This window comes from Muscardinus avellanarius (assembly GCF_963383645.1).
Source record: "Muscardinus avellanarius genome assembly, chromosome: X".
NCBI lineage: Eukaryota > Metazoa > Chordata > Mammalia > Rodentia > Gliridae > Muscardinus > Muscardinus avellanarius.
The window spans coordinates 50,314,791-50,336,236 of NC_137792.1; the positions used below are offsets into that span (position 1 = coordinate 50,314,791).

The 21,446-nt window shown below is 47.5% G+C and overlaps 1 protein-coding gene across 1 annotated transcript; it reads left to right on the forward strand.

Moving 5' to 3' along the window:
* Positions 1 to 8,396: 8,396 nt before the first annotated feature.
* FAM3A (FAM3 metabolism regulating signaling molecule A) lies at positions 8,397 to 19,033 on the forward strand (the record flags this gene model as incomplete). Its single annotated transcript, XM_080718888.1, has 8 exons — positions 8,397 to 8,529; positions 9,117 to 9,140; positions 15,807 to 15,930; positions 16,060 to 16,118; positions 16,487 to 16,537; positions 17,085 to 17,169; positions 17,251 to 17,377; positions 18,938 to 19,033. 8 exons carry the CDS (start codon positions 8,397 to 8,399, stop codon positions 19,031 to 19,033), a joined length of 699 nt encoding a protein of 232 aa, XP_080575014.1.
* Positions 19,034 to 21,446: the final 2,413 nt, after the last annotated feature.

The window sequence follows — 21,446 nt, forward strand, 5'->3', positions numbered from 1 at the left end:
GTGTGTGTGTGTGTGTGTGTTGTGTGTGTGTGTGTGTGGTATTGGGGATGGAACCCAGGGGCTTTCTACCTCTGGGCTACACTCCCAGATATATTTTATATATTATTTGGAAACAGGGTCTCACTAAGTTGCTGAGAGCCTCACTAAGTAGCTGAGGCTAGTTTCAAGCCTGCACGAGAGCCTCACTAGATAGCCGAGGCTGGTTTCAAGACTGCACAATCCTCCTGTTTCATCCTCTGATTTCAATCCCCAGTACCACGAGAAAAAATAAACAAAAAATAAAAAATTAGCCAGATGTGATGGCACACGCTTGTAATCCCAGCATTTGGGAGGCTGAGAAAGGAGGATTGTGATTCGAGGACAGCCTCAGCTACTACTTAGTGAGGCCCTTTGCAACTCAGTGAGACACTGTTTCAAAATAAAGAATAAAAAATAGGGTTGGGGGTGTAGCTCAGGGGTAGAATGCCCCTGGATTCCATCCCCAGTATGGCAAAAAAAAAAAAAATTGGGTGGGGCAGGCGTGATTGCTCATGCTTGTAATCCCAGTACTTGGGAGGCTGAGAAAGAAGGATTGTAGTTCAAGGGCAGCCTCAGCTACTTAATGAGGCCTTCCACAACTTAGTGAGACCCTGTTTCAAAATAAAGAATTAAAAATCGGGATAAGGGTACAACTCAGAGGTAGAATGTCCCTGGGTTCAATCTTCAGCACCACAAAAATATTTTTGGTCATTATTTTTATTGTATTTACTTCTCAATAAATACACAGAACAAATTCCTTTTTGTTTGTTTGTTTGTTTGGGGTACTGGGGGTTGAACCCAGGTGCATTTTACCTCTGAGCTATACCCTCAGGCTCCCCTTTTTTAATTTTTTTGTTTTGAAACAGTGTCTTACTAAATTGCTGAGTGTCTCGCTGTATTACTAAGGCTGGTTTTGAATCTGTGATCCTCCTATACCAGCCTCCCAAGTACTGAGATTATAGGCGTCTGCCACTGCACCCAGCTAGAACAATTTCTGTGTGTAATTTATGTGTGTGGGGGGGTGTGGTGCTGGGGATTGAGCCAGGGCCTTTCACATGCTAGGCAAGCAATCTACCACTGAGTTACAGCCATAACCCCAAATTTCATTCACTTCTCCCCCACTCTAATCGTCATTACTGCTATGAGTTTAACATGCATTCTCTTTATATCTTTATGGGCATATGTATGCAAGGGTCTCATTAAAAGAACAATTTATATGCTCATAAAAGAACAAAGATATAAATGTGTATATCTATGGATACACATACAAAAACAGATACTGAAGTGGTTATACATTATGAATATATTTAATGCCATTGAATTGTACATTTAAAATAGCTAGGCTATGAGGCAGGCATGGTGGAGCATGCTTATAATTCCAGTCCTTGGGAAGCTGATACAGGAAGATCACAGGTTCAAGGGTGGTCTCAGCAACTTAGGTCCTTCACAATTTAGCAAGATCCTGTTTCAAAAATAAAGAATAAAATAGGACTGGGAGTATAGCTCCAAGGTAGAATCCTCCTGGGTTCCATCCTTAGTACCACAAAAAATAAAATAAAATAGCTAAACTAGGCATGGAGGTGCATGCCTATAATCCCAGTATTTGTGAGGCTGAGACAGGAGGATCACAGGTTTGAGATCAGCCTTGCCAACTTAGCGAGACTCTCAGCAACCTAGCAAGACCCTGTTTCTAAAGGAAAAAATTAAAAATGGGCTAAGGATGTAGGACAGAGGTAGAATACCCCTGGGTTCAATGCCCAGTCCCTCCCGCCCAAAAAAGCTAAGAGCTGGGGATGTAGCTCAGTGGTAGAGTACGTGCTTAACATGCACAAGGTCTCTGGTTTGATCTCCAGCCCTAACAACAACAAAAACAAAAAGTAGCTGGGTGTGGTGGTGCACACTTATAATCCCAGTGCTTGGGAGGCTGAGACAGGAGGATCACACAGGTTCGAAGCCAGCCTCAGCTACTTAGTGAGGCTCTCAGCAACTTAGTGACACCCTGTCTCCAAATAAAATATAAAATAGGTCTGGGAGTATAGCCTGGAGGTAGAAGTCCCCTTGGTTCCATCCCCAGTACCACAAAAAATAAGTATACTATCTTTGGTGGAGGCTTCAGCCCTCTCTTCATTTATATCCCTGCACGTTTATCCAAGTGGGTGCTCCTTCAATGTACATTTAAGTGTGCATATGGATTTTTCCTACTCCAGAAAATTGACTGAGAAGCACCTGGGGTGTCCTACCAGGTGGAGATGCCTTTCACAGGACTACGCACCCCCTGACAACTGCTGAAGCTGCCTTGAGCCGAGTGCTGGCCTATCGTAAAAAATGACAGTGTTCTTCAAATCATCGACCCCAATAGCAGGAGAATACTCCCCAACACTGAGCAGGCTCCAAGCAAGGTGGACAGGTTGAAGAGCTGTGGGGTTCCAGTCTAATCCTCTCTGTGCCCACATCAGAAAACAGTCCCAGCAGTGTTTCTCAGTGGGACAGCATGTGCCTAGCAAACACCCATGCCCTGGGTTTAATCCCAACACCAAATCAAAAGTCCTTGAGAAAATAAGGGCCTTGTGCAAGGCTGTCCCATGAGGCACCGAAGACCTGGAACTGACTCCCAGGCCTCTGATCGCTTGTGTGGTGCCCCTGGGGAAGGGCATGTTGTCTCTGGACCCTCAGGGGGACTCATTAAACCAACATTTCCCTGACTGCTGTGAGCTAGGTGTAAACACTGCCCTCTAAGAATTACCCGTGTAGCCAGGCTTGGTGGCATGTGCCTGTCACCCCAAGTCCTTGGGAGGATGAAAACGGAGGATCAAAGGTTTTGCAGGTTCCAGGCTAACCTCAGCAACTTGATGAGTCTTTCAGCGACTTAGACTGTTTCAAAATAAAAAATTTAAAGGGCTGGAGGTATAGCTCAGAGGTAGAACATCCTTGGGTTCATTCCCCGGTAAAACAAAACAAAACAAAACAAAAATACAGGAATATTGCTCTGGTTCTGCCTGGCTGCTGCAACAGAGAGAAGGGTGTAGCGGACAGGTGGCCCCAAGCTTCCCAGTCCAGTATAGTAGTTAGGGTGCGCTTGGGTACAGAGAGTTCAGGCAAAAGCAGGCAAAAACTTTCAGGTGTATCAAAATAGCATTTCAGAAGCCTCCTCCCACCAACTCATACTTGAAAAATGAACAAGCCTCTATGTATAAGAAAGGAAAGCAATCTTTTCTATAAAAGTTCCAAGATGACACAGAAACTGGCAGGCTTCCTTTTACGACTGTAACTTAGGTATACATTTTGTAACTTTTGTGAAGGTGTCTATGTGTTCGCTTCCAGGACTACTGGTTTCATGTTTCTCCTTCTGTCTCTTGCCTAGTGAAAACTAGCAAACTTTAGATTGTAAAAAGCCTTACTCCAGCCAGTGAGGGACAGGGCCATTGGCCTTCGAGTTAGGAAATCAAAGGCTGAGTGATCTACACCCCCAGTGTGCTACCTGTATTGGTTTTATGGTGGCTCATGCACCGCTCTGCATAGAAGCAAATTGCCTTGCCAAGTTACTTTTGACTTCATGAGTTTTTATTTGTGGCTCCCCTAAAATCTGTTTTGAACATATGACAGAACCCAGACTTCGAGGCAAGGCAGCCAAAGCCTCACCCTGGCTAGCTCTGGCTCTGGCACTGGATTCTGCTATTTTCCCGATATGTGCTTCTGGACCTTCCATGTTCCTCAATGGCACATATATCAACATTAGGACCATTTCTTTTTTCCCCTCTAAAATACTTAGCTTTATTAAAGAAATGGTACTAAAAATAACAAAGATTCAAACGTTTGCTCTATTCTACTTACATATCATAAATAAGACAGCTGTTGATGCAAGACACACTCTTTCAGTCTTTCCATATATACCCAGGCATTCTTGTATCAGAATAAGCTGCTTACCAGCCAACCGTATGTGGTTGAATGATTAAAATGACCACCTATACTTTACATAGTAAAGCATTTTCCAAAATTTTAATGTACACAGTGACAAAAAAACATAGTAATTATGAACACATGAAGATGATTAAGCAACTTCATAATCAAACCAGGCTTCATTAACTTGCAAAAGGAGCAACTGTTTTCAATCTCCACCAAATACTTAAGTTTCAACAGTATTAACAATAAAAGAAAAGTCAATTTGAAACCAAGTAACCAGCATGCTACTCAGCTTTTAAAATCTATAAAAGTAACTCTTCCCATGAGGTAAGGCAACTGGGTCATTTGATTGTATTAGATTGCATTAAAGTAATTATACTTGATTTTTTAAATAACATGCTAATTAAAAATATTTTTGGAAATGTAACAATGAAGAGACTTCAGAAACTACATGTTAATAGTTTTTTTGGGGGGTTAGTAATGATGTCATTTTACTACTAGCAAACTTTCTGCAACAAGTGTGTCTAAGAATGATGGATGACCTATATCTTAAACTCAAGTAAACTTGAACATACAACAAATAACCTCCTGTATACTCCTAGTCCTCGAACCTTTAAGTATAGTTTTTGCACAATATTTGTGAGACATGATTGAGAGGTAATAAGGCCATCCAACTTAAAACAGCTCATTAGGACCATTTCTAATTCTACTTCCAGATCAAGCCACCACTTCCCAGGCCTCAGATATCTGACCTCCAGGCACAAGCTGAGCTCCAGCGCACCAAGCCTAGTGAGGAGTTAGTCAACGCAAGGAAGGAGACATTCCAAGGTCATCCATAAATCAGCCTTGAGATGAAAGAAGAAAAAGTTAAACAAATCCACATGTGAAAAAAGGGTGTGAGTGACTTCAAAGGTTTATAGCTGGTTAAAAAGCCCTGACTAGAGAGAGTGGAGGCTCTGGCTCGAGGTGCCCCCTCTTTGTTGAGGGCTTTGTGCTTTTGCTTGCTGACACTTCAAATGATATTGCTTGCTAAATAGAATCTTTCTCTGAGAGCTGCACTTCATTGTCCATGCTCATTCTGTGGTGTGTGTGTGTGTTCATTGTCCATACTCTCATTCTGTGGTGTGTGTGTGTGTGTGTGTGTGTGTGTGTGTGTGTGTGTGTTACTGGGGATTGATACCAGGGGTCTTCGACCTCCAAGCTACACCCCCAGCCCCTATTTTATTTTTTATTTGGAAACAGAGTCTTACTAAGTTGCTGAGAGCCTAACTTGCTGAGACAGTCCACAAACCTACGATCCTCCTGTCTCAGCCTCCAAAAGACTGGGATGACAGGCGTGCGCCACCACGCCCGGCTGTGATGTCATTCTTGATTTCAACAAGACCCTGATCCCAGCGCACAGGTGAGCTCAACACTAGGAAAGTTGGATTTCCCCTGGGAAGAGTCCCAGGGGCGGCGCATACGCGAGATAGGGGGTGGGTCGATGCGAGCCCCTCCCACTCAAGCGTCCTGGATCCCGTTGCCTGTGCGCGTGGTAGAGGCGGGCCAGACCCGCCCCTGCCATCGGGTCCCGGAGCTACGGCGGAGGCGGGCCTGGAGGTGGGGCCTGCACCGGCTTGGTGGCCCCGCGGCGGCGTCAGTGGCAAGCTGTGCCGGCAGGCTGTGGCCCCTCCTCCGACCGCCATTGCCGGCCTGCTTAGCTGCTCTGCGCAACTCCCTTGCCTCATCCGGTAGAGGGGGTGATGGGCCGACAGGGGACCCCCTGATAGAGCCCGCGACTCCCCACTGGCAGGCAAGTTCCAGGCCAGCCCGGTCGCCGTCGCCAGCCTCTGGAGGAACGGCCTGAGCTCCGGCGTCCCACGGGAGTGGTCCGAGTAAGGGGGAACCACTTCTGAGTTCCAGTCCTGGAGGCGTCTATTGGCCCAAGCGTGAGCCAACGAGTTCCTGAGACCCTTCCTGGCCAGGCAGGGCTTCTCCGCATTCTCGAGCTGTTGGAGGAACAACTGGTAGCACAGCTCGCCCCCCTACACCAGCAGGGGCCCGGGACAGGCTGGCCCCGACCCCCCCAGAGCTGCTCTTCTCCTTTGTTCCCCCCAGAGCTCACGGTCCCCAAGCAGTGCACCTGCCGGCGACCCCGCCCAGCTGGAGAAGTGGACATGAGGTTGGCAGGTGGGTGGCTCCCGTAGCGAACAGGATGCCCGACGTCTGTGTCAGGAGGGGCCGGGGAGGACCATGAGTTTGGTTTTGAAAGTGGAGGACTGTGCACAAACACTCATCCTGTGATCTTGAACAAATCCTCTCTCCTCTGAGGACTATGAGATGAGGATTAGTAGAGTGTATTTCTTTCTTTTTTAACCGAAGGGTGGGTATAGGGATATAAAGATTTATTTTAAGTCAAGGAAGGAAAACAAAAACAGCTCCCCCCACAAAGGAGGGATAGTCCCGGAAAGAGAGTAACCGGTATAATCAGTTTCACTCTACTCAGGCCAGCTGCTTTTGGGGAAGTGAGTTGGGAGACAGACTCCTGGGAAAGAGAGTAACCGGTATAATCAGTTTCACTCTACTCAGGCCAGCTGCTTTTGGGGAAGTGAGTTGGGAGACAGACTCCTGGGAACTTGGCAGCTGGGTACAGAGGAGGGAAGGAGTTGAGATGGCGAGGTGTGTGTGGTCTTAGGGGCCAGTAGGCTTGAATCTGATGATAGCTCCGCATCAGCTGCACAGCTTAGATGAAGACACCTTGTGGAGGGGCAGACTGAGATGAGGTACAGAGTAGGACCCCAAGAATTGGACCTGATATCCACTAATGTAGCAGCTTTGCTGACATAACCCAGTGAAGCTGGGTGGTGAGGAACTAATTGGAAGGGTGCAGGTCCCACAGAGGCCATGGATGGAGCTAGAAAATAAGAAGTCTTGCCATGTGGTAATAAATTCAGTTGCCAAAACAGAGTATAGGAAGAGACCAAAAGGCAGCCAGGTAGGGAAGCTTGCTTCTGTCCAGTATTTTATTTTATTTTATTTTATTTTGCACTACTGGGGATGGAACCCAGGGGCACTCTACCACCAAGCTACATCCCCAGCCCTATTTTATATTCTTTATTTTGAAACAGGGTCTCACTGAGTTGCAAAGGGCCTCACTAGCTGAGGGCTGGCCGAGAACCGTGATCCTCCTGTCTCAGCCTCCCAAATGCTGGGATTACAAGTGTGCACCACCACACCTGGCTTCTGTCCAGCTTTTAAGGGGAGGGTAGAGGAAGGAGCAGTGCCTGGAGGTCAGGAGAATGCACTGTCCTGGAATGCACAGTCCAACGTTTCCATCAGGCAGGCATGGGCAGCCCACCTAAAGGTCAAGGACGATCAGAGCTGAGCTGCTATAAGGAAGGTCATGGACCACCATGAGACATTCAGTTAGGGTGCTGGGGACAAGCAGGCTGGGGAGGGAGTGAGAGGTGAGATGATGTACGGGTGAGTGGAGATGATTTCTAAAGAGTTTGATGGGGACAGGAAGGAGAGGGGAGAAGATGGGAATGTGGCTTAGGAGGAGAGCTTTTTTACCTCTATTTTCTTTTCTTTCTTTTTTTTTTTTTTTGGTACTGGGGGTGGAACCCAGAAGCTTTCTACCTCCGGGCTATACTCCCAGACCTTTTTTATATTTTATTTGGAAACAGGGTCTCACTAAGTTTCTGAAAGCCTCACTAAGTAGCTGAGGCTGGCTTCGAACCTGTGCGATCCTCCTGTCTCAGCCTCCCAAGCGCAGGGATTACAAGCGTGTGCCACCATGCCCGGCTACCTCTATTTCTTATGGAGGATATTGATGATATGGGGGGAGGAGAGAAAGGGAAAAAAAGGATCCTGATTACCAGAAATCTGAGAGGAGAGGGGAAAAAGGGTAGGAATCCTTTACCAAAAAGGGGAAAGGAAGCCGGGCGTGGTGGCACACGCTTGTAATGCCAGCATTTGGGAGGCTGAGACTGGAGGATTGCAGTTCGTAGACAGCCTCAGCTACTTATTGAGGCCCTTTGCAACTCAGTGAGACCCGATTTCAAAATAAAGAATAAAAAATAGGGCAGGGAGTGTAGCTCAGAGGTTGAATACCCCTGGGTTCCATCCCCAGACCTGCAGAAAGGGGAGGAGGGAGGGTGAGTGGGTGGGGACAAAAAAAAGCATCGATGGTCTCAGAGGCAGGAAGTGGAGGGATATCTCCCCAAGAGGAACCCCAGATCCCTCCTGGAAGAGTGAGTTCTGCAAGGCCCCTCCAATCCTGCCAGAGAAGCCCCTACTGGCAGCCTTCAAACTGGAGTCTGAATCGGTTTCCTAATCCACCTACCAAGGAGTGCAAGTCTCCTTCTCCCGCTTGGTGGATGGTGACATCCCCCACCTTTCCATCCCCCATCGCTTCTTCCCAAGTGGAAGAGGAGATGCGGTCCTGAGAGGCCACGGGTCACTCTGGAGTTCACCGCCATCTGAAGTGGACCTGCCTCATGTCTGTCCTGCCTCCAGGCCCCCTCCGCATCGTGGCCCTAGTTGTCACTGTGGGCCTCACCTGGATCCTAATCAGCATCCTCCTGGGTGGGCCTGGCGGTGGCTTTCCTCGCATCCAGCAGCTCTTCCTCAGTGAGTGTGGAACCCTCCCTTGCCTCACCGCACAGATCTCCAGGGTGGCCTGGGGGCCTGGGGCTGATGCCCAGGGTGGTGTGGGGCTGGTTTGGGTTCTATATCCCCTCCCTGGCAGGCTTTCTCTGGCTACCCTCCACCTGTCTCCTGGCACAGAGTATGACCACGTCCCTACCACCTGGGTATTCTGGCCAAGAAAGCAACATTCCCTAATTACAACTGTGTAATAAGCGAGTGGAAGTCAGTAGGGGCAGAAGAGGAAGTTAAGGGGTGGGAGAGCTTCTGCTGAGTGTTGGGAATGGGACCCTGGTGACTCCTGCAGGCTTTCCACTGAGCTCTGTCTAACATGGAGATGGGACTCTATACCTTGGGATTGGTGATAGTTCACTTATGTATCTACAATTTCAATTCACTCTTTTTTCCAGAGCAGAAAAAATGATGTTCAGCTTTGCATAGGAATATCATTTAGATGTGAGCAGGGAGCATGCCAAGGCAGCCTGGCTTACCCCCTGACCACTGAGCTCACTGCCCTGCTGCAGGCCCCTGAGGGGTCCACGCTAACAAAAAACAACTCTCTGTACCCACAGGCCCAGAGAGCTCTGTGACTTCAGGTAAGGTTCTCGTCACCTCCCTGCTTCTTCCCTGTGCCTGCCCCTCACACTGTCTTCATGATACCCCTGCCTACTCACAGGATTTCTGTTCTCTATCTACCCCACCCCAAGCAAGCTATCACAGCCTGCTGGCCTTTGAACCTAGAAAATAAGTTACCTGATGCCAGAATGCAATGCTGGGACAGGCCTAGAATAGACATTCTCACTCCAAAAGGGAGATTTTCATCTCCCTTTCATGAATGAGAAGACTTCTCTGTGGCCTGATGGTCTCCTCTCTGCTGGTCTGCTGGGTGACACCACCCTCTGGAACAGGAGGCATTTTCACCCATGCCCTCTCTACCCTCTGTTATTTTTGGGGTTTTTTTGGTGGTACTGGGGGTGGAACCCAGAGGCTTTCTACCTCCGGGCTATACTCCCAGACCTATTTTATATTTTATTTGGAAACAGGGTCTCACTAAGTAGCCAAGGCTGGCTTTGAACCTGTGCTATCCTCCTATCTCAGACTCCCAAGCGCAGGGATTACAAGTGTGCGCCACCACACCCAGCTCCTCTCTACCCTCTGCACCAATGGTTCAGTCCTCAAAATCATTGTTCCTTCCTTCTGTCTTATCCCTGTTTCTTTCAGTCCAATGATTTTTTTTACTAGTATATAAAATTATAGCAAAAACTTTGTTGGACTGGATGCCTGCCTGTAATCCCAGTACTGGGAAGGCTGAGACAGGAGGATCAGAGGATCCCACACTCAAGGCCAGAAATTTAGCAAGACCCAAGTTCAAAATAAAAAATAAAAGGCCTGGTGCTGTAGCTCAGATGTACCACACCCTGGGTTCAATCCCCAGTACCAAATGCATACACACAAACAAACGTTGTTGGTCTTTTGTGCAATTTATGAGGTTCCAAGTTTGGCAAAAGAGTTCTCCACATATCCTATCTGGATAACCTCATCTCAAGTCCCACCTTCTGAGAAGGTGGAGTGTACCCACACAAGTCACATACCTCATCTCTAGCAAATACTTAGCCAGCCACACCTTTTGTATCCTCAATAGAGGATGCCTCTCCTCTCCTCTCCTCTCCTCTCCTCTCCTCTTCTCTTCTCTTCTCTTCTCTTCTCTTCTCTTCTCCTCTCTCTCTCTCTCTCTCTCTCTCTCTCTCTCTCTCTCTCTCTCTCTCACTAGGGATGGAACCCAGGGGTGTTTTACCACCAGGCTTTACCCCTAACACTATTTTTTTTTTTGCAGTACTGAGGATTGAACCCAGGAATATTCTACTTCCAAGATACACCCCCAGCCCAATTCTTTATTCTTTATTTTGAAACAGGGTCTCACTAAATGGTGGAGAGCCTCATGAAATAGCTGAGACTGGCCTCAAACCTGCAATCCTCCTGTTTCAGCCTCCCAAGTACTAGGATTACAAGCCTGTGCCACCACACCCGGCTAGTCCTCCCCCCTTTTTTGTGGTACTAGGGATGGAACCCAGGGACTTTCTATTCCAGGGCTATACTCCCAGACCTATTTTTTACATTTTATTTGGAAACACAGTCTCACTAAGTTGCTGAGAGCCTCACTAAGTAGCTGAGGCTGGCTTCGAACCTGCGTGATCCTCCTGTCTCAGTCTCCAAGTGTTGGGATTACAAGCATGCACTACCACGCCCTGCCTTTACTCTTTATTTTGAAACAGGGTCTCACTGAGTTGCAAAGCAGCTCACTAAGTAGCTGAAGCTGGCTGTGAACCTGTCTCAGCTTCCCAAATGCAGTGTGTGCCACCATGCCCAGCTTCGTTTTTTTTTTTTTTTTATTTGAAACAAGCTCTCACTAAGTTGCTGAAAGTCTCCTGAAGTTGCTAACACTGGCTTCAAATCTGTGATCCTCCTGTCTCAGCCTCTTAAGTCCTGGAGTTAAAGGCATGCACCATCATGCCCTTTTTTTTTCTTATTTTATTTTATTTTGTTTTGTGGTACTGGGGGTGGAACCCAGGGGCTTTTCTACCTCCGGGCTATACTCCCAGACCTATTTTATACTTTATTTGGAAACAGGGTCTCACTAAGTTGCTGAGAGCCTCACTCAGTAACTGAGGCTGGCTTCGAACCTGTGCGATCCTCCTGTCTCGGCCTCCCAAGCACTGGGATTACAAGCGTGCGCCACCACCACACTTGGCTCTTTTTTTTTTAGTCCTAGGGATTTAACTCAGGGGTGTTCTGCCTTTGAGCCAGACCCTCAGCCCTATTTTATTTATTTATTTTTATTTATTTATTTATTTGCAGTACTAGGGATGGAATCCAGGGGCATTCTATCTCAGAACTACACCCCTAGCCCAATTTTTATTTTTATTTTTTATTTTTATATTTATTTATTTATTTATTTATTTATTTATTTATTTATTTTGCGGACTGGGGATGGAATCCAGCACATTCTACCATCAAGCTATACCCCCAGCCCTATTTTTTTATTTTTTATTTTGAAACAAGTTCTCACTATGTTGCAGAAGGCCTCACTAAGTAGCTGAGGCTGTCCATGAACCTCCATCCTCCTGTCTCAGCCTCCCAAGTACTGGGATTACTAGCATGTGCCACCACGCTTGGCTTTATTTTTATTTTGAAATAGAAACTTGTTAAGTTGCTGAGAGTCTCACTAAGTTGCTGAAATTGGCTTTGGACCTTCCATCCTCCTGTCTTAGTCTCCCAAGTACTGGAATTACAGGCATGTGCCACTACACCTGGTTTTAACAGTCAGCAGTCTCTTCAAGACAATCTAGGTCCTTTCTACCATACACCTCAAAATTCTAGAGTATCTATCCATCACCCAGTTCCAAAACTATTTCTATACTTTTAGGTGTTTTTTACATAAGCACTCTGCTTCCCGGTACCAGAATCTATTGCAGATTCGAGAACAGACTCAGCAAGTAGTGAGACTCACCAACCTAGTGAGACCCTGTTTCAAAATAAAAATAAAATAGGGATGGTGGTAGAGCTCAGAGGTAGAATGTCCCTGGGTTCAATCTCCAGAATCACAAAATAAAATCTGTATCAGTTTCCTGGGGCTGCAATAACAAAGTATCACCAGATGGGTTGCTTAAACAACAGGAATTTATTTTCTCACAGTTCTGGGAGCCAGAAATCTGAAATCAAGTTATCAGTTGAGTCGTGCTCCCTTTGAAAGCCCTAGGGGAGGATGCTAGGGGAGGATCCTTCCTTGACTTCCCCAGATTCTGGTACCCAAGGTGCACTTTGGCTTGTAGCTGCATCACTCTGATCTCTGCCTCCACTGTCACATGGCTGTCTCACTCTCTCTCTCTTCTCCAGCATGATCTGGTCTTAACTAACTCATCTGCAAAGACCCTCTTTCTTGTTCTTTTCTTTCTTTTCCTTTCCTTTTTTTTTTTTTTTTTTTTTTTTTTTTTTTTTTTGCAGTACTGAGGATTGCGCCCAGGGGCATTCTACTTCAAAGCTATACCCCCAGCCCCATTTTTTATTCTTTATTTTTGAAACAGGGTCTCACTAAATTGCAGAGGGCCTCACTAAGTTGCTGAGACAGGTTTCAAACCTGCAATCCTCCTTCCTGTGTCAGCCTCCCAAGTACTGGGATTACAAGCATGCACTACCACACCCAGTCCTATTTCTTTTTTTATATCTATACTGTTTTATTGTATGCTGCTGCCAGTGTATATAAAGTAATTACCCTTGCGAAATAGAAATTCAGGAAAATTCAGAGGTAGATGGTAAAGAGTGACAAAAGCGGAAGTTTGGATATTATGACACATGTGTTAAAGGGAAGTTTTTGTGCAGGCTTCAAATTTAGTTCTTGAATATTCACTGGTTCGTGAGAAGTGGTTTGGGAAATCTCTGAACGATTTGTTTGATTACAAAAAGGAACAGACTTTCTGGGATCTGAAGGGGTTTGTGCTTGAAGATACGCCAGTCAGCAGGGCATCATGTTGAACATTCTGCAGACAGAGCTGTCTCAAGTCTGGAGCTGCCTGGGAAACCTTCACACGATTGAGCCCCCAGCCTCCAGCCAGATCTGCTGAGCCACTTTCTTCATAGTGGTAATGCTGAAGGAGCCAGATATGGCGCATGCTCTTGGGTCTGTGAAGCCAGAAGGCATAACAGCGTGTGGCGGGGCTGGTGCTCCCAACTTTCTTTTTCTTTTTTTTTTTTTTTTTTTTGTGTTGGTGGTGCTGGGGATTTAACTCAGAGGCATTTTACCTCTAAACCTCATCCTCAGCCCTATTTTATTTTTATTTGGAAATAAGGTCTCAGTTGCTGAGGGCCTCACTAAGTCACTGAGGCTGGTCTCAAAACTGCAATCCTCCTGTCTCAGCCTCTCAAGTATTAGAATTACAGGCATGTACCACCGTGCCCAGCTCTACAAAGACCCAGTTTCTATACAAGGCCACATCCTGAGATATTGGGAGTTAGACCACCAACATATCTGTGTGTGTGTGTGTGTGTGTGTGTGTGTGTGTGTGTGTTCATTAGGTAGTTACTGGGGATTGAACCCCAGCCCAAGGTTTGGTTTTGTTCTGAAACAGTCTTGCTAGGTTGATGAGAGTCTCACTAAGTTGCTGAGGCTGGCCTCAAACTCGAGATCCTCCCATCTCAGCTTCCTAAGTACTGAAATTATAAATATGTGCCACTACACCCAGATCCAACATACCTTTTTTTTTTTTTTTTTTTTTTTTTTTTGCGGGTCTGGGGATGGAACCCAGGGACATTCGACCTCTGAGTACACCCCCTGCCCTATTTTTTTATTCTTTATTTTTTTGAAACAGGGTCTCACTAAGTTGCAGAGGGCCTCACTAAGTAGCTGAGGCTGTCCAAGAACCGCGATCCTCAGGTCTCAGCCTCCCAAATGCTGGGATTACAAGCGTGCGCCACCACGCCTGGCTAGCTCAAACATACCTTTTGTGAGGATGCAACCTATAACAGAAGCTGTTCTCCTGTTTCAACCCCTGTGGAAATCAGGAACCTAGCGGAGCCCCATGGTCTCACCTGCTGTGGTTCCTCTAGTCTGACTGTGTGCCTTCTCTGTATTTAGACCCCAGCCTGACTTTCTGCATCCCTGCTTTGTTCCTGCCTATGGCAGTGCCCTAGAAGTTGGGCATGGTGACACATGCCTATAATCCTAGCACTTGAGAGGCAGAGACAGGAGGATCATAGTTTTGAGGCCAGCCTCAGCATCTTAGCAAAACCCTGGGATTTGTTTTTGTTTTTGTTTTTGTTTTTCCAGTACTGGGGATGGAACCCAGGGGCATTCTACCTCTGAGCGACACCCCCAGCCCTACTTTTTATTCTATATTTTGAAACAGGGTCTCACTGAGTTGCAAAGGGCCTCATTAAGCAGCTCAGGCTGTCGGGGAACTGATCCTCCTGTGCTAAGATTACAGCTGCCATCATACCCAGCTTGTTTTTTGTTTTTTGTTTTTTTGTGTGTGTGTGTGGTACTGAGGGTGGAACCCAGAGGCTTTCTACCTCCGGGCTATACTCCCAGCCCTATTTTCTATTTTATTTTTGAAATAGGGTCTCACTAAGTTGCTGAGAGCCTCACTAAGTAGCTGAGGCTGGCTTTGAACCTGCGCGATCCTCCTGTCTCGGCCTCCCAAGCGTGGGGATTACAAGTGTGCTCCACCACGCCTGACTTGTTTGGTTTTTTTTAAAATTTTGTGATACCAAGAATAGAACCCAGGGGCATTCTACCTCTGAGCTCCACTCCCAGCCTGATTTGTTTTTTGTTCTTTTATTTGTTTTTGTTTTGTGTGTGGTACTGGGGATGGAACCCAGAGACCTTCTACCTCTGGGCTACACTCCCAGACCTATTTTATATTTTATTTGGAAACAGGGTCTTACTAAGTTGCTGAGAGCCACACTAAGTAGCTGAGGCTGGCTTCAAACCTGCGCGATCCTCTTGTCTCAGCCTCCCAAGTACTGAGATTATAAACATGCACCACCACACCTGGCTCCCAGCCTGATATTTTATTCTTTATTTTGAAACAGGGTCTCACTAAGTTACGGAGGCTAGCCACGAACCTACGATCCTCCTGTCTCTGCCTCCCAAGTACTAGGATTGCAAGTGTGTGCCACCACACCCAGATTAAGGCCCTGTTTCAAAATAAAAAGGGTAGCCAGGTGTGGAGGCACATGCTTGTAAACCCAGTACTTAGGAGGCTGAAACAGGGGGATCACAGGTTTGAGGAGAGTCTCAGCAACTAGTGAGACTTACCAACCTAGTGAGAGCCTGTTTCAAAATTTAAAAAAGAAAAGAAATAGAGCTGGGGGTGTAGCTCAGAGGCAGAATGCTCCTGAGTTCAATCCCCAATGCCACACATACACACACAAAAATAAAAATAATAAGGGCTAGAAGGTGTAGCTCAGAGGCAAAATGCCTCTGAGTTTAATCCCAATACCAGAATAGAAAAGAAAGGGCCCTGGGCCTTGGCCCCTTTTCTTACCCCAGTAGCAGAAAAAAAACCATCATGGTTCCTGCCGGCTCACCAGCAGAATACAAAGTGTTTGTGGAAGTGTCTTCTGGCCTTGGCCTGAGCCATGCCCCCCACTGGGTTCCCTGCTTTATGGTCACTTGTTCCAACCTATAGCTGGCCCTGACCTCCCCTCTCAGATCTCAGGGGACCCCGGGGCCAGACCCATGGGTTACACCTGCTGTCCCTGCTCAGAACCACGGGCTAGGAAGTACAAGTGCGGCCTGCCCCAGCCATGTCCTGAGGAGCATCTGGCCTTCCGCATGGTCAGCGGGGCTGCCAATGTCATCGGGCCCAAGATCTGCCTCGAGGACAAGATGTGAGCTTTTTGGGGTGCATGGGGTTGGAAAGTGGAAGGGGGTCTTGAGATGGGGTTTCAAGGGCTAAGGTCCATGCAAGGAAGAATGGAATAGATGTGCTCATGACAGGTCTTTCATCCCTCTGCTAGGCTCATGAGCAGCGTCAAGGACAATGTAGGCCGTGGGCTGAACATAGCTCTGGTGAATGGTGAGTTCCTATGTTGTGGGCTCAGAGTTCTGACTCTGGAAGCTATGCTATGACCTGGGCTGCCTCTCCCCTCCAGGAACTCCCAGGGAGCAAAAGCATGATAGCAGCAAAGAACTAAAAGGTTTCAGGAAGTTGGAGGGTACGTCATGGGAGATCGTTGAGGGTCTCACACTCTGAGCTGAGGCTCTGAAGTTTTGAGTGGGCTGCAGCTATCCGATCCAGGGGATGATCATGGAGCATGTTTGAGAAGCTTGCAGAAGGGCTATATCCAGTTGCCATCCCACACCCAGCAGGCTCTGAGCCCCATGTGGGACCAAGGTGGCTCTGCTAGCTCACCCAGGCCGACTCTTTCTCTTCTCTCAACACAGGGGTCAGCGGGGAGCTCATTGAGGCCCGAGCCTTCGACATGTGGGCTGGGGGTGAGTCACAGCCACAGCTTCCTGCCTTTTTTTTTGTTGTTTGGTGCTACTGGGGGTAGAACCCAGAGGCTTTCTACCTCCGGGCTATACTCCCAGACCTTTTTTTTATATTTTATTTGGAAACAGGGTCTCACTAAGTTGCTGAGAGCCTCACTAAGTAGCTGAAGCTGGCTTCGAACCCGTGCGATCCTCCTGTCTCAGCCTCCCAAGCGTGGGGATTACAAGCGTGCGCCACCACGCCTGGCCTGCTTCCTGCCTTTTGACCACTGAAAAATAACAGGACTATCTCCCCTGAAACACTACCCTCTGTGTCCCTGTGCTCAGGCTTCGCAGGTGCTTCCCTGGGTTCCCCAAAGGCAGGAGGAAAAGAAAGACTGCCAGATCTGTCTCACAGCTGGGTTTTGAGACAGGACACGCTCAGGTTCCTTGCCAGATTGTTCATGTGCCAGCAGCTCAAACCCTACTCTGCTTTCTTCATTTGAAAAACAAGGGTTGGTGGTTAGTGAAGCTCTGTGTTCCATGGGCCTTGTCCTCCCCCACCCTCTAGATGTCAACGATCTGTTGAAGTTCATTCGGCCACTGCACGAAGGCACCCTGGTGTTTGTGGCATCCTATGATGACCCAGCCACAAAGTAAGTGACTCTAAAGCCAGTCTCAGCCTCGCCCTTCTACAGTGATAGCTCACAGCTCACATCTCTTCCTTCTGTGCACAGGATGAATGAAGAGACCAGGAAGCTCTTCAGTGAGCTGGGAAGCAAGAATGCCAAGGAGCTGGCCTTTCGTGACAGCTGGGTGTTTGTGGGGGCCAAGGGAGTACAGAACAAGAGCCCCTTTGAGCAGGTACGGCAGGGAACCCTGGCAGCCCAGCCACCCTTTCTTTTTTTTAAATTTTTTTATTGGTGCATTGTAGTCATACATCTTAATGGGTACAAGATGGTAGAGGCATACATGCACACATCACTCAATTAGCCCTTCCTCAATCCCTCCCCATTCCCTCCCCTTCCCTCCTTCTGAAGTTTGGCTTATTGATTAACTTTGATATGTTTATGAATGTACATCATATACTTTATGGAATTTCCTCCCCCCCCATCCCCCTCTAGGTCCCAGCCATCCTTTCTGCTCACTACCCCAAATCTTTGCAGCAGTGCCAGGAGCAGACAAGCAGCAGCCCTGTCCTCTGCCTGGCCCCCTTATCATCTGCACAGGGAAGAGGCAATAATTTTGTCCTTCCTTGTCCTATATATGTTTCACCCTAAAGGATCTTTAAATCCACACCAGCAAGATTCACACCTAAGAAACCTTCCTCTCAAACATCTTTAAAATACTCAGTCCTATCCTTGTCATCTCAAAACCCAGTGTCCCAATCCACAACACATGCCATCCTGCCAACTGCCCTGTCTGCCCTCTTGGGCCACACATGTCAGGCCCTGCTAAAACCTCGGCACCCCTGAGCCCTGCTCTCCACAACACTAATTTCTAGAAGGCAGCCAGGTGTGGTGGCATGTGCTTGTAATCCCATTACTTGGGAGGCTGAGACTGCAGGATCACAGGTTTGTTGCCAGCCCCAACAACTTGGGGAGGCCCTGTTTCAAAATATAAAAGAAAAGCCAGATATGGTGGCACACACTTGTAATCCCAGTGCTTGGGAAACTGAGAAAAGAGGATCACAGGTTCATAGCCAGCCTCAGCTACTTAGTGAGGCCCTCCACAACTTAGTAGGACCCTGTTTCAAGATAAAGAATAAAAATAGGGCCAGGGCTATAACTCAGAGGTAGAATGCCCCTGGGTTGGTTTAATTTCCAGTCACACACACACACACACACACACACACACACACACACACACACACCACAGTGACTGGGATATAGTTCAGAGGTAGAATTCCCTGGGTTCAACTCGTAGTGAGGTGTAGCTCAGATGGCGAATGTCTCTGGGTTCAATCCCCAGTACTAAAAAATAATAAAAAATGAAATGAAATAATTAAAATAGGGCTGGAAGTATAATTCAGAATGCCCCTGGGTTCAATCCCTAATACCACAAAAAATAAATAAATAAAAAGCAGTTCAAGCTGACTCCTCCAAATAGCTTCCTCCTTCTCTGGCCTTGCTCTCTGCACAGTTTCCAAAAGCTTCCTGTGGCTAGGGACACACATACTCCCTCCCCTCCACACTAACATCTCGGTTCATGCCAAGCCCACGTAAGTAACTGGAAGATCATCCCCTCGTCTGCCTGACTGTGGGGCATAGGTCAGAGCCACTCTTGCCACTTTTCCCTGGGTCAGAGGGTGGAAGCCAGTGCCTAGAGAGCACAGGGGCGGTTACTCAGTACAAGGGCCTGAGTTCTGGGCCACTTCTGTCCCTGAGGGTCAGGTTATGACTTCCTATTCCCTATACCTCACAGCATGTGAAGAACAGTAAGCACACCAACAAGTACGAGGGCTGGCCTGAGGCACTGGAGATGGAAGGCTGCATCCCACGGAGGAGTATGGCCAGCTAGCAGGGCTGAGTGTCTGGACCAGGCCGTGGAAGGCTGTGTGGTACCAGTGTGTAGCGGGGGCCTTGCTCCATGCCCAGACAAGAGGCTCTCTAGCCCCAACACATCGTGACTTCGAGGTGGTGATCAGATGGCCTCAGGAGGACTGTGGGGCTGGCCCACCACACTTTGGCATGGGAGCCCAGGTACCCATCTCCTTCTCCTAACGTTGGACCCATGGTCAACCCCCACTCAGCCCTTTCCTCCTCCACTCACTCTATCTCCTTCCCAAGTCCCTAGTGCCCCTGGCTGCAAAGGCTCTGTTTACTCTCCTCACTTGTAGTAGGCACCTGGCAGGTTGGGGCATCTCCCAGAACTTCTCCCTTCCAGAGCCACTCACTGTACTGCAGGCCAAACTTGTTTACAGCGTGATTCCTTTCAGTGAGTCAAACCTAGTTGCCACTTCCTCCTGCCTGACTGCCTCCTGCCTCCTGCCTCCCGCCTCCCTCTCAGCAGTATGGGGCCCCTTGGAGCAGTCTGGCCTTGGGTAGCGAGGGAGCATGTGGCAATGTGTGGTTTGTCAGAGGGCCTGCCTTCTAGTGACCTCTTAATAAATTGATGGCCCCTGATGGAATGAAGTGTATTCCAATGTTGTCCTCAGTGGAGTCAGGGGTGCTGATGTTCTATGTGTGTGAAGGGGATAAGACCTGGAGCTCAGCCATCCTGCCCCCACAGCCTTGGCAAACAGCTTTGTCAGTACGGCTCTTGCCATCAACAGACCCCCCGTGGCTGCATCTCAAATAGTGAGTAGAGAGGCTCCCCAGTTGGTATCACTTAGGGCCTGGACCAGGAGAGATGATTCTGCCCTCTAGGGCCCAAGGAAACTTGCCAACTCCCTCTGACCCAGCATGGGCCTGTAGGAACAAGTGTAGGAATTAAGATCAGCCCAAATACTGAAATGTCAAATCTGGGGGGTGCAAAAGCAATCTGGGTTGGGAAAAAAGAAAGAAGGCATCTTGAACTTTCCTGATGGGAGAAATTGGGGCAATTTGAGAGGCCAGTTGGGCAATAGACTTAGATGTTTTGCTCTAGCCAGGCTTGGTGGTGCATGCCTGTAATCCCAGTACTTGAAAGGCTAAGACAGGAGGATCTCAGTTTCAAGAATAGCCTCAGCAAATAGTGAGACACTCATCAACCTAGAAAGACTCTAAATAGGGCTGGGAGTGTAGCTCAGAGATAGAATACCTTTGGATTCAATCCCCAGTGCCACTCACAGACAAAAAGAAATCCTGCTCTGACAACAGGCTTCCCAAGCCTTTGACTCCAAGTCAGTACGTGCTGCCAGGCCCAGGGAAAGTGCTGAGTGCAAAGCAAACCTCAAGAAATCAAGGTTATTTCATGAGCAGGCAAGTGTCACTTTATAGATGTGAGGGTGCCCAGGACGGGGTCTGTGCCAAGCCCTTTACAGTGTGTTCCTTTTTACAGGAGACTTTTACAGTCACTATAGGGTCACAGCAAAATTTAATGAAAAGTATAGAGTTCCGTTAGACATTCTCTTCCCATTCTCCATTTGTTAAAATTAGGTGTGGTGGTGCACACTTGTAATCCCCGTGCTTGGGAGGCGGAGACAGGAGGATCGTGCAAGTTCGAAGCCAGCCTCTCTGGCTTAAGAGACCCTGTTTCCAAATAAAAATATAAAGTAGGTCTGGGAGTGTAGCCCGGAGGTAGAGGGTTTCCAGGAACCCCAGTACCACCAAATAAAAAATTGATGAACCTACATTAATTTACATTAGGATTCACTCAAGTGTTGTACATTCTGAGTTTTGCCAGAATTGTGTAATGATATGTGTCTAACATTATAAAACATATTCATTTCTTGTGTGTGTGTGTGTGTGTGTGTGTGTGTGTGTGTGTGTGTGGTACTGGGGGTGGAACCCAGAGGCTTTCTACCTCCGGGCTATACTCACAGACTTATTTTATACTTTATTTGGAAACAAGGTCTCACGAAGTTGCTGAGAGCTTCACTCAGTAGCTGAGGCTGGCTTCGAACCTGTGCCATCCTCCTGTCTCAGCCTCCTAAATGCAGGGATTACAAGTGTGAGCCACCACGCCCAGTTCAAACATATTCATTTCTTAAATTTTTTATTATAGAAGTTTGCAAACATCTCCAAAAATAGAATAATATAATCAAATCCACTGTACACTTCACCTGGCTTCCATGGTGATCAACATATATCCAATTTTGTCTCATTTGCACCCCTGTACTCCCTGTAGGTTGAAGCAAATTTTGTCTTGGTTATACCATTAATATTTCAGTTATACATACACGAGTTACCTACATGGTTCACACAACCCTAGCAAACCTATCCATTGTCCTCTTTGTATAGAAAGAGGTAAAGGAAGCCAGGTGTGGCAATGCACGCTTGTAATCCAAGTA